Source organism: Chenopodium album, chromosome 22 (genome assembly GCF_948465745.1).
Source record: "Chenopodium album chromosome 22, dcCheAlbu1.1, whole genome shotgun sequence".
NCBI lineage: Eukaryota > Viridiplantae > Streptophyta > Magnoliopsida > Caryophyllales > Amaranthaceae > Chenopodium > Chenopodium album.
This window is the reverse complement of record NC_137855.1, coordinates 18781968-18795511: the sequence shown is the minus strand read 5'-3', so window position 1 is coordinate 18795511 and position 13544 is coordinate 18781968. Positions and strand designations below refer to the sequence as shown.

General features: G+C 33.8%; 1 protein-coding gene across 1 annotated transcript; it reads right to left on the bottom strand.

The window, feature by feature from the left end:
* Positions 1-1002: 1002 nt before the first annotated feature.
* Positions 1003-2852, bottom strand: LOC145605802 (berberine bridge enzyme-like 8). Its single transcript, XM_081661866.1, has one exon. The coding sequence runs from the start codon at positions 2750-2752 to the stop codon at positions 1130-1132; it is 1623 nt and encodes a 540-aa protein (XP_081517992.1). The 5' UTR covers positions 2753-2852; the 3' UTR covers positions 1003-1129.
* Positions 2853-13544: the final 10692 nt, after the last annotated feature.

Here is a 13544-nt window from a genome sequence, read left to right as displayed (position 1 = left end):
GCTCGAGCTGCACCTGCAAAAACACGGAGACTCCGGGTGTTGGAGCTCCGCCTCCAAAGATCAAGTTAGAAACTTGAAAGAGAATAAAGAAGTGCGGAAATTCAGGTGGGTATCTTCTCGGATTCCGTGATCAGGTGTTTTCTGATGAGAGAGAAAGAAAGTGTAATAAATGATTGAATGTATCCCCAAAATGGGGGTTATCTCGCTATTTATAGGGTTGTTGGGAAATGTGCCCCCCTAGGTCATTCTGACCTAGGTTTGGTGGGCTACGCCGCAAAATGCGGATTTCTTAAGAATTGGGCCCTTGAAGACCGCAATTCTGATTGTCATCTGAGGTGTCCACGTGTTAGCTGATTAGTGGCCTGGGATGACCTGCCAGGGTTTGACACGTGGAGCTCTCTCATTGGTCCACATGTCTAGGGTAAAAATACCCTAAACACCCTCCACCTCACGATATTTTATCAACAATATATCCTTTGCCAGCCATATCTGTTTACGAAAGTTAAGTGGCGTAATTAATTTGACATGTATTCTGTTGTGGTTGGTCCAACACTTTAAAAGAAATTCAAAAAATTTGAAAATAAAGATATTTAAATACCAACCACCCCTCACACCACCACAACACAGCCCATCAGCCTACGTCGTCGCCCCCAACAACCGGCTGCCCAGAGAATTCCACCCATCGACGAGCCCCCGCAATTTCCCCCTCGCCCTCCTTCCTTCCTCCGCAAATAAAGTTTTATACGTTTTAATACGTGTATTGGATACCGTAAAAAGTGATATGGGGCAAAAAATTAGGGAAAGAGGGAGTATTTATTTTAAGGTGCCTAAATTAGCTTGCCGAATAGAGTCAAACTGTCAAAACAAAAATAATTTTTTTTATTATCTTGAATGCAACAAGCCAACAAATGAAACAAGTAAACAAGCAATATGACGACATATATATTACAATAATACAATGAATGTGAAACACTCTTTTACATACTATGGTACAACTGTATAAGTACAAATCAATACTACGTATATTACAATGATACAATGTTAAACACTTTTTTGACATACTATGGTATAAGTACAAATCAATATGCATTCAAACGATACTATAGATATTTGTATTACGGTCCATGCACTAACGTGGAAGAGTTGGTATACTTTGCTCATTCCTAAAGAAGTTATCAGGATCAACCATGGTCTTAATTCTCACCAACCTATCAAAGTTATCCTTAAAATATTTCACCCCATATTTTTTACCTTCAATGTAGCTTCTTGTACCTTGGTGATTAATCCCCAAGTCAATGTCTCGATAATTAAGAAAAGCTTCTCTTGGATTATTTGAAACAAAAGGAGTCATGTAGGTATGGAGCTTTCTTGTCAAGTCTATATAGTACTTTGATCTATCATTGTCTTGTTCGTTCCAATTAGTCGCGTATTGAAGCTTGAACATGTTCCCGGCCCTATGAGGGAATGGTGTTGCATCAGCCGGTATCTCAGCCATTTGGCCTCCATAAGGGTTAAACGTGAGTTGAGGCGTTTGTAGTTCAACCATTAGCTTCCATAGCCCTTCTAACCCGTATCTTGGAATCGGCTTCTTCAAATAATCGGACTTTCTTTTAAGGGAAGTTAAGCTTGAAGGGTGCCTATCTAATAAAGTTGAAAGTGGAGTTCCCATAGCAAAGTCATAATAGAAAAGGACAGATTCAATCCAACTCATTTCAAGGCAATCCGACTTTTCTAGGCCTAACAAAGGAAATTTCTCTTGTACTAGGGATAAAAGGGATTGAGTGTCACCTAAAAACAAGCATCTAAATGTTGCTTGGTTTGTCAAAAGGCCGTTTTTGGTCGAGTTTGTAACACCTAGGGTAAGCCTAATGAAGGCATCGCGGTCCAAATTTGGAGCAACATGTTGATATTGATCAACAATATCAGTTAGGTTTTGGTCTAGTGTCCTTGAAACCCTAAAAACAGTGACTTTTTTAGGTACTTTAACCAATTTTATCTTGTAGGAAAGGATGACACAATAACTTGAACCACCACCACCTCGAATAGCCCAAAAGAGATCCTCTCCCATGGTTTTGCGATCAAGTACTCTACCATTGACATCCACAACTTTGGCATCAACAAGATTATCACTTGTAAGGCCATATTTTCGCATTATATTACCATAACCTCCTCCGGTTATGTGCCCTCCAGCACCAACGGTAGGACAAACTCCTGCAGGGTAAGCATGGGTGTCACTCTTGTTCGCGATGTTGTAGTACACTTCACCTAGGATAGCTCCGGCATCCACCCAAGCAGTCTCATCCTCGATGTTTACATCAACTGAACGGAAATTGAACATGTCAACCACAAAAAAAGGGACTATAGAGACATAGGATAGCCCCTCATAGTCATGGCCTCCACTTCGGACCTTCATCTCAATACCGGTCTCCTTGGCACACAAGATCGATGCTTGGATGTGAGACAAATGGGTAGCTGTCACAATGAGCAAGGGCTTTCGAGTTTTGGAGGTATTAAAACGAAGATTTCGTACGTAGGATTGTAGAACATTAGAGAAGGATGTATTTTGTGGTGCGTAAATGAGGGATGATATTGGATAGGATTCAAGAGAATGGTTAATAAGACATTTAATTAATCTATCTTCTTGAATATCATCATTTTCATTTGAAACTATATTTGCATTACTTGAAGTAACAAGACTTGATACAAAAATTAAGGCTAGAAAAGAAAGAAATGTGAAGATATGAACCTTCATGATTGTATTATTGTGTTAATACTTGAATAAATATATGATTAGAATATTTTTTTTGGTGTTGTTTATAATGATCAAAGGTTTGTTATTTATAGCAAGTAAAACTAAGTAAGAAGTAATTGTATGAACAAGGTTTAAGATGTATATTACGTACTCCTTGAAATATTTTGTAAGTTTAATCGTTAAGAAGTTGGTTTTGAATTACGGCTAAATATAATTTGACCAAGAAATTAATCAAATTTCACGTAGAAAATGCCGTTGAATTCCAAATTGTAAGGATGACAAATATTGGGGTACCATTGTTGATTATTCTTTATTTGAATTTTATTATTTCATGTGGGATAAGATTAATTAGGTGGCTGGAAAATGACTGCATGATTCTAATTAATTAGAATTAATAATTGATCAATCATATATTTGATATATAGTCATATGCTTATGCACTATTAAAGAATTAGAAATTTTAATTGTGTGCAAGTCATTGCATCTAAATTATTTAGTGTATAATCATTTGACTGGAATTCCATTTATATGTAAGTGAGCACGTAACTACATCACTGTATCAGTAAATAAACACATGCTTCATGAGCTATTTTCATAATGTCAACGACATTGTTTGACCTTAATACGTGTAATTATAAATAAATAATAATTATAAAAATGATATGGAGATCATGGAAATTTATATTTTTATACTTAATTAACAATATATAATAGAACTTTTTGTCAGTTCCTACCAAATAAAACCCACATTATGTGAGTAACTGCCTAATAAAAATAGTTGTAAGAAACTATTTTATAAAAGGTAAAATATTCTAAGAAACTACGTTATAAAAGGTAAGATATTGTAAAATGCTACCTCTAAGCTACCGGATTTCCACCTTTGACACACCTTAAAACACCCCCCCCCCCGAAACCACCACCTTTAACTCCAAAAACCACCATCTCGAAGCACGAAAATACCCTCCCTAAAATAACTTTACCACCTTGAAAACCAACCCCCGCGGTGGTATTAGAGGTGTTTTGAAGTGGGTCAACGCCATAAATTAGGTCAACAGTGGTTTTTCGGCCAAAGGTAGTATCTTATAATCTTTTACCTTTTATTAGGTACTTAATTACAACATTTATTTTAGGAAAATTTGTCAAAAAAACCTATTATAACACTCTTTTTGTAAGAAAAAACATTTTAAAAAATTTTTGGCCAAAAGAAACCTATTTCAAAATTTTTTTTGTTGAAGACAACCAATCAAAACCTCTAATTAACCTAATTAGCCCCTGATTACCTCTAATCATAATTAAATCTTATTTAATTAATTAAAAATCATAAATAAATTGATAAATTTTTTTTAAAAAAACATACACCACCCCAAACCCCATCACAAGCTGCCACCCCTGGTAGCAACCGCCCCCACCCCCGTCGGCCACCAGAACCCCCACCCCTCCCTTTCCCCCGCGCCGGCAAAGTCTCTCCCCCCCTACCCCTCCTATTCCTTTGAACCACCACCGCGACCACCCACCGATCATTAAACCCTAACCCCAAAAACTCCCACCCCCCTCTCTACCACCACCACAAAACGGCCACCACTCCATTTCCCACACCCTGAAACAACAAGGGGAGGTCGTTTATGGGTGTGGAAAAGGAGGGGTTGTTGTTGTGGAAATGAGGGGTGGAATTTTCGGGTTTGGGTTTATTAAGGGGTGGGTGGTCGCAGCGGGTGAAAGGGAGGGGGCTGGGTCTCTGGTCGTTGCGATGGGTGAAAGGGAGAGGGATGGGTCTCCGGTCGGCGTAGTGGAGGGGGGTTGGGATAGGTAGGCCAACAACCTTAGGAGAGGAGGCTTGGTCGGTGTTAGAGTTGGGTGGTGGTTCAAGGACAGAAAAGGATGACGCAGGGGGGCGTAGACGGGGGTTTGAAGGTGCGGGGGGTAGGTATTTTGTTCGCCAGCAGGAGTGAGGGTGGGGGTGGCTGCTACTAGGGGAGGTGGAAGGGGGAGGGTGGCAGGTGGTGATGGGGTTGGGGGGTGGTTTAAGTTTTTTTTTTTTTTAATTTATCAATTTATTTGTTATTTCTAAATAATTAAACAAGATTTAGTAGTTAATTAGGGGTAATCAGGGGCTAATAAGGTTAATTAGAGGTTTTGGTTGTCTTCAACAAAAACATTTTAGAAATAGGTTTCTTTTGGCCAAAAAATTTTTAAAAGGTTTGTTCTGACAAAAAGAAAGTTATGATAGGTTTTTTCTGACAATTTTTTTTTTTTTAATTAGGTAGTTTCTCACAAAATTTAGGTTTTAATCGGTAGTTTCTGACAAAAAATCTTATATAATACGGATATTAATTAAAATCCCTTATAAGTATTAACTTAATAAGCTATCTATAATCAGCCCAAAAATAAGAAGTATGTTAATTGAATTCATAATCAATCATCTGTTAGGTTACGTAGTAAGTTTTCACAAAATGTCGGCATCACTTAATTACGTACTTTTGTAATCAAACATATGATGGTTGACTGCAAATAATAGAAAATTTATATTTCTCCAGTATCATGTATCTTTATTATTTATTAAATATAAGTTTGCATACACCCGTAATCTATCTATCATACATTATTAATGACAATTCTATTGAAATAATTGACCTGGAACATGGACTATGTTTTAGCTATGGTGTAGAAGTCTAATAGCAATCTCAATTTTACATGCTGACACAAAAAAATGTCATATGAATATGTTATTACAGCAAGTTTTATGCCATGTACGGTAATTTTAATTATTAATCATATAAAATAGCCTAAACATTGTACTTCGAACAACCGTGAGCAAAATATAGTAGCCCTATACACAAACGCGAATCTTCTGTTCACTAAAATTATTATGTATCCCAACATTTTTAATTTTTCTATCCATATAAACAGAATAAAAAAAAAAAAAAAAAAAAACCGGATGATTACAAGTTAAATGAAATTATAAGTTATGGCTCAGAAAAACCAAGGTATCCTTTATAACAGTGAGGTCAGTTACTCTACATTTTTTTCTGACCATGTTGCAACGTATGTAGTACTGTCAAAATGGTTTGACAGTTGGGTTTCGGTTCAGTTTGAAATCGGTTCGGTTTGAATTCGGGTTGGTTTGGACTCAATTCAACTGTCTTGCGGGTCGATTTCAGTTCGGTTTAAATAATTATCGGTTCGATTCGGTTTCGCGTTGTAAACGGTTCGGTGCAAACGGATTACGATTTGTTAATGGTTCGGTGTGAACGGTTTTTATCCCGGTTCAAACAGTTTCAGTTAAGAAACAGTTCGCTTCTTTTTTGATTCAGTTTATTTTAGTTTGGTTTATAGTGTGTTCGGTTCGTTAACGGGTTCAATTCTTATTTGGTTTAACATTATTCGGATCGGTTCCATTTCGGGTTTACTAAATTACGGTTCGGTTTGGTTTTTGATTTTTAAAAATCGGTTATTTATCGAGTCTTTTGGATTCGGGAAATTAAACAATTTGGGGTTGAAATATGATTGTACTTGCTAACTATTTGCTGGCTTGGTTAACAAGTTTTATACGTACAAGCTGAGACTTCATCAGTTCATATTAGGCATCATGTTATATACAAATTCTCATTGGTTTTATAAATACATATCATGTTATGTTTCAAGTTTAGCCATACTGATCTTATTAGTTTATTACGAAGTAGATTATAAAAGTTTAGTGGATTAATGTATTATTATTTTACTATCAGGTTATTATCTGCTTCTTATTTGATCATTTAATTAATAGTGTCATAATCATGATTTGATGAGTTGTTGTGACATCAAAATTTGCAATTTGGTGATTTGATTACTTAATTTGTAAACAAGACTGATAATTAAGACTCGTTTATCATTATATATTAAAATATTACAAAGTAGTTTGATTTGTATAATGAAAGAAAACATTAATGATTAATAAGGTAATATTGATTCGTTCGGTTGAAAACATGTGTGCATAATTAAATTTAATTAAACACACCTTTTAACTTGATTTTAATATTCTCTTTATAGTAACCAGTTTGTAGCCGATTCGTTTATAAGTCGTCCAGTTCAAAAACGATTCGGTTTGCAAGGGTTCGGTTTATTACAGTTCGGTGCAAACGGGTCACGGGTTGTTAACGGTCCGTGTAAACGGTTTTTATCCCGCTTCAAACGGTTTCGGGTTGAAAGCGGTTTTGGGTTAGAAGCAGTACGTTTTCTTTTTCGGTTTGGTTTGATTTCAGTTCAGTTTAGAACTGGTTCGGTTCTTATACAGTGTATCGGTATTCGGATCGGTTCGGTTTCGGGTTCATTCACATACAGTTCGGGTCGGTTTTCGATTTCAAAAAACTGGTTTTTAATCGGTTCGATTCTCATTTGGATCGGTTTGTTTCGGGCAGTTAAACGGTTTTGGTTTGAAACTTAGTGCTCCAATTGCACTAAGATATGGTACTTTAGGATCAAGAATTTCTTCATCATTTTTCCGAGGTCGGAATGGATCTTTCTCTACTTTAAGTGATCGTACAACCATAGGGCTGCTCAATGGATGTGCTGTATCCATAGAAAATCTTATAAGAATCTTTTCTATGTATGTTGATTGATGCACAAGGATTCCATTCTCTAGGTGCTCTATTTGTAACCCCAAACAAAATTTTGTCTTTCCTAGATCTTTCATTTTGATGAACTCTTTCTTTAAATAATTGACAGCCACCGAAATCTCTTCAGGAGTTCCAATAATATTCAAATCATCAACATACACTGCAATTATAACAAATCCTGATCCAAATCTCTTTATAAAAATACATGGACTGATAGGATCATTCTTATAACCTTCTTTTAACAAATACTCACTTAGACGGTTATACCACATACGCCCAGATTGCTTCAATGCATAAAGAGATTTGTTCAATTTAATACAGAATTGTTCTCGAGAACTAGATTTTGCTGCTTCTGGCAGCTTGAATCCTTATGGTAGCTTTATGTAAATGTCATTTTCCTGTGGGCCATATAATAAGCTGTGACTACATCCATCAAACGTAATAAGTCAAGTCGTTCTCTTATTGCCAGACTAATAAAAAATCTAAAAGTAGTTGCATCCACCACAGGAAAGTATGTCTCCTCATGATCAATACCATGTCTTTGTGAGAATCCTTATGCAACTAATCGTGCCTTATATCTTATAAATTCACCCTTTTCATTTCTCTTTCGTACAAAGACCCATTTATATCCCACTGACTTTACACCTTCAGGTGTACGGACTACAGGTCCGAATACTTCTCTTTTTCCAAGAGATTTTAATTCTGCTTGAATTACTCCTTTCCATTTTGGCTAATCATTTCTTTGTCTACATTCTTCAATGGATTTTGGTTCATGATCCTCATTATTATTTATAACATCTAATGTTACATTGCATGCAAAAACATCATCGACGTCGATTTGATTTCGATTCCATGTAATTCAAGACATGATATAACTTGTTGAAATTTTTTCATTATCAGCTGAATTTCTTCCTATATCATGTTTAAATTCTCTTCTGGAGATCCTTCGAAAATTGTTTTTTCAATTTGACCATCATCAATCAATGCTCCTTTTCTTTTCCGAGGATTCTTATCTTTGGAACCTATTGGTCTTCCACATTTCTGACGTGGTTTAGCCTCATTAGCAAATTTATTTTGTCCTTCCGGTACATCTATCTTAAATGGAGCATTTACAGCTGGAATATGTGACTTGCTAACTCTTTTTGGGTCAGCAAACGAGACTGGCAATCGATTCACTAAACTTTGTAAATGAATTATCTTTTTAACTTCCAGTTCACATTGTTTAGTTCGAGGATCAAGATAGGATAATGTTAATTCATTCTATTTAATTTCCTTTTCCAGCTCTCTCTTTTCTCCCCCTGATGTTGGGAAAAGTGACTCGTTAAAATGACAATTTGCAAAACGAGCCGTAAATGAATCCCATGTTGTAGGCTCAAGATATTTAATTATTAACGGGGATTCAAACCCAACATATATTCCCAACCTCTTTTGAGGACACATCTTAGAGCGTTGTGGTGGAGCTATTGGAACTCAAACCGCACATCCAAAAATTCTTAGATGGGAAATATTTGGTACCTGACCATAAACCAATTGTAATGGGGAGAACTTATGATAACTTGTTGGCCTAATGCGAATTAGTACTGCTGCATGTAATATAGCATGTCCCCAAGCAGAAATTGGGATATTGGATTTCATAAGCAATGTTCTAGCAATTAACTAAATACGTTTAATTAATGACTTTGAAAGACCGTTTTGTGTATGAACATGTGCTACAGATGTTCAACATTTATCCCAATGGACATGCAATAATCATTTAAAGCTTGAGACGTAAATTCAACAACATTTGTCAAGCCGAATAGTCTTAATGGAAGTATTTAGAAAATGTGCCCGTAACTCAATCAATTGGGCAAGTAATCTCGCAAATGTCAGGTTACGAGTTGATAACAAAGACACATGTGACCATCTAGTTGATGCATCAATTAAAACCATAAAATATCTAAATGGTCCACATGGAGGATGTATGGGCGCACAAATATCTCCTTGTATGTGTTCCAAAAAACTAATTGATTCAAAATTAACTTTAGCTGGTGATGGGCGAATTATCAACTTGCCTTAGCACATGAAAAATTATTATGAAGAATCTGCTGGCTCTTCAAAGAATGTCCACATGAATTAGTAATTATTTTTCGCGTCAGTAATATTATATCCACATAATTTCAACTGAGAAGTTATTTTAAACATAATTGAGTTATATTCACTAACAAATTTAAAATCTTGCAATCTCAAATTCAACCAATCATAACGAGCTCTAGGTAGTATTACTGTTTTTTGGTGATCATACCTTTCCTTTAGATTACTCCAAAGGATTTTTGGGTCTTTCACAGTTAAATATTCATTTTGAAGTCCTTCATGGAGGCCAGGTGATGGTGAAGGAATATCATGGCCTTAGCCTTATCTTGAGATGTTGCCTCATTAGCCTTTTTTATTGTTTCACCTAGCCCTTTAGCATCTAGGTGTATTTCAGAATCTAACACCCATGATAAATAGTTCTTTCCAGTAATATCAAGGGCCACAAATTCAAGCTTGGCAAGATTCGACATTTTTCACTATATAAAATAATAAACAAAATTAGATCTCATAAAATATCAAATATATACCATAATAAAATATAGTTGCATGTACGTAGCAATGCGTCATAATTCATGATTATAGCAAATTCATACATAACAATGCCGCATAGCAATATTAGCAAAATTATATAACAATGCAGTATACATTTTGTTATTCCTATTTATAGCAAAGTCATACAAAAAATTATATAACAATGCAGCACAACAATGCAGTGTACTTGCGGCAAAACATAGTCATGATTATAGCTAACATATACATGTGACATAATTCATCAAAAATGGTAAGAATCTATATAAAATAGTATCCATAAAAAAAACCTACATAGATGATAATGTTCCCGTGTTATATTATTTGATTATGTTTTCCTCCGACTTTTGATAGGTAAAGCAATGGTGCTGATAACGTATTATAAAATAAGGGAAAAAGAGAATATTAGAGAGAGAGATGTAGAGAGATAATTGTGTTTTCTCTATATTCATCTATTTCATGAGCCATATATATATATATATATATATATATATATATATATATATATATATATATATATATATATATATATATATATATATATATATATATATATATATACATATGATATGAATATTGTAACTTATATGGACAATGAAGAGTCCATTCATGAGAGGGTTAATAAGAACTAATGACATATGGAGGGCTACAAGGATGCTATTACAACCATACTTAAGATAGTCATAAAAGAGATAGTTACAAACTATAATTAATGACCATTTATAATTAACATGTTTTATAACATAGAATAATTAGTGAGTTCAAACAATCCTTGAATCCATTATATATCTCGGACCAAATTAGGTGATGATATACAATAAATATATGAGTAAGGCTGTCAAAAGTTGACCTGACATGACAACCCGACACGAACCCGACACGAAATAATTAAGTGGGTTTGGGTCAATAATTCTCGATCTGTTTAAGTAATTGGGTCGACATGAACCCGACACGAAATTAAATGGGTTAGGTTTGGGTTGAAATTATCAACCCGAAACCGACACGCATATCCCGATTATGTTAATGGGTTGAACGTCAACCCGTTAAACTGAATCTGACATGCCTAACTTGTTTATTGAAATAGTAAAAAAAAAATAAAAATAACTGAATTTTTTTATGCCAATCTTACTAACCCTCCAAATTACATAACTTAAAACCTTTATAGTATAAATATTTTAGTGAAAAAACTTTAGCAGGCAAAATTTTTGGTTTGGGCAGACAAAATCTATCTATCTATCTGTATATTATACTAAAAGACAAGCGCCTCAATGTGAGGATGACAAATGTCACTCTCTCATTGGCTTATCTTTTGTATAAAATATATATCTATATAATTACTGCTTACATATTCAAGCATAGTTATTTTTGTTCAACTTTAAACAATAAAAGCAAGTTTCTATACATGCATAAGATTTTCATGATTTCCTAACATAAATATTGATTTAATTTTTAATAATAAAATATATACTTTCCAATACTACAAATAATCCATAACGTTTTTCCAATCTTTATTTATAGTCAAGTTAAAGAATCTATATATATTATACTAAAAGAAAAGTGCCTCAATGTGAGGATGACAAATGTCACTCTTTCATTGGCTTATCTTTTGTATAAAATATTTATCTATATAATTACTGCTCACATATTCAAGCATAGTTATTTTTGTTCAACTTTAAACAATAAAAGCAAGTTTTTATACATGCATAAGATTTTCATGATTTCCTAACATATATATTGATTTAATTTTTAATAATAAAATATATACTTTCCAATACTACAAATAATCCATAACGCCTTTCCAATCTTTATTTATAGTCAAGTTAAAGAATAATAACTAATTTGAAGCAATATGATTAAAGTGCATAATTAAGGAAACAAATTAAATAATTCGTATTGTGAAAGGCTAATACTGTTTTTTATGAAAATTAAACAAAATCGATAGAATTTAGTTTGATGTCAATTATGAAATAAATACAAACATTTTAACAAAAAAAATAATCAAATGTACAGTAAAATATTGTGCATCTATTATAAAAGTCATCCTAAATTCAATACAAGTTATCGGATGAATACAAAAGTTTTTGATAAAGATACAAAATAGTGTAAAAATTACTTTTATCGTTTGTTGTACTCCTTGTCAAATTCTGAATGCTGAGCCGAAATGTTGACTTGGAAAAAAAATATATAATCTTGAACATAAATTTAATTTTAATCGGCCTTTCATTTTCTATACAATGTCTTTTACAATGACCTTTTGTTTTTCTTACGTAAAAAAATTGAACCAAAAACTAGTCTAAACAAGAACAATAAAAGTTAAATTGAATTAGACATTTGACGGGAAAGTATAGATATAAAATGTATTATAACTATTACTCGTGTTTAAAATTGTAATATTCGTATTAATGTAGACACCCATTTGTGTCTCCTCAAAACCAAACCCAGTGATGAGTGCCTTTCACGTCGAATCATTATCGAATTAGGTGAAAGTGGTTGAAAGTTAAGTGTTGCGGTTTAGTTTTAATTAAAATTCTTTCCTCTCTGTTTTTGGAAATAACTCTATTTATTTGAAAGTAGCCAAACCAGTTTAGTTTGGTCCATAATTAAGGTCCAATAATAGTGTAGTTGGATGGGGCTCGAAAAGACCTTTCCAACGATATATTATAAGCCCAATTCCGATGAATATTGAGGAAGTTATGACCAAAATACTAAACTGGGCCCGGTTAATTATTTAAATACGGCCCAATGATCTAGAGGAGGGCCCAATGTTAATTATTATTCCTAAAATTATTAGGATTAATTATAATTTTCTAGAAATTTCTAGAAGGTTCTTTTTAATTCTAATATTATTAGATTTAATAATTAATTATTTTTAAATAGACTTTTATTTGGAGTAAAATATTGTTTTATTATCTTAAAAATACGTATTTTATCTTCTGTACGGATTCCGTAGATCAAGTTGATTAAAGATCAGATTCCGCGTGAAGAAAACGCGCTAATACAGGTTGTCGCCAAACGACAAGTCTGTCGCCGCGCGACAGACATTGTCGCGTCGCGACAGAGTCGATTCCTGGCGACAGCGTGTAGTTATATTCCTTATCAAATTCTATGATTTTCCGGACTATTTTCATTATAAATAGGGTCCGAATCCTTGTTTTCAGAATCATCAATTCTCATCAATTTTTCTTTAATTCTCTCTTTTCTCTCTTGAGCAATATATGCTTTCTTTCTCCCTCTTTTTCTAAACTAGCTTTTCACAAACAATATTCCGCATTCACAAGACTTAGAGTCTCTTAGCCAAGTTCGAAGTTGCCTTCGCCCTAGACGTGCAAGGTTTGATATTTTTTGAGGGTTTGGTCCAAAACTAGTCAAAACTTTATTTAATTTGATTTCAATTTGATTCTTTAATTATTCTTTATTATTTTCATTAAAGTTTACTAACTTGTGTATTTTGTTATTAGAAAGAGGTACGAGGCTTCAAAGTAAGTAGAATAGCTTACTTCCTATTTCTTTCACAATGTAGAAAGCATGCTTATAATTGTTTTATGATTCTTAGTATCATGTTAGGATGTTTTAATTCCTAGTATCATGTTAGGATGTTATTT

Excerpts from the sequence above, each read along its gene's own strand:
- LOC145605802 (XM_081661866.1), bottom strand. The coding sequence starts at position 2,752 with ATGAAGGTTCATATCTTCACATTTCTTTCTTTTCTAGCCTTAATTTTT.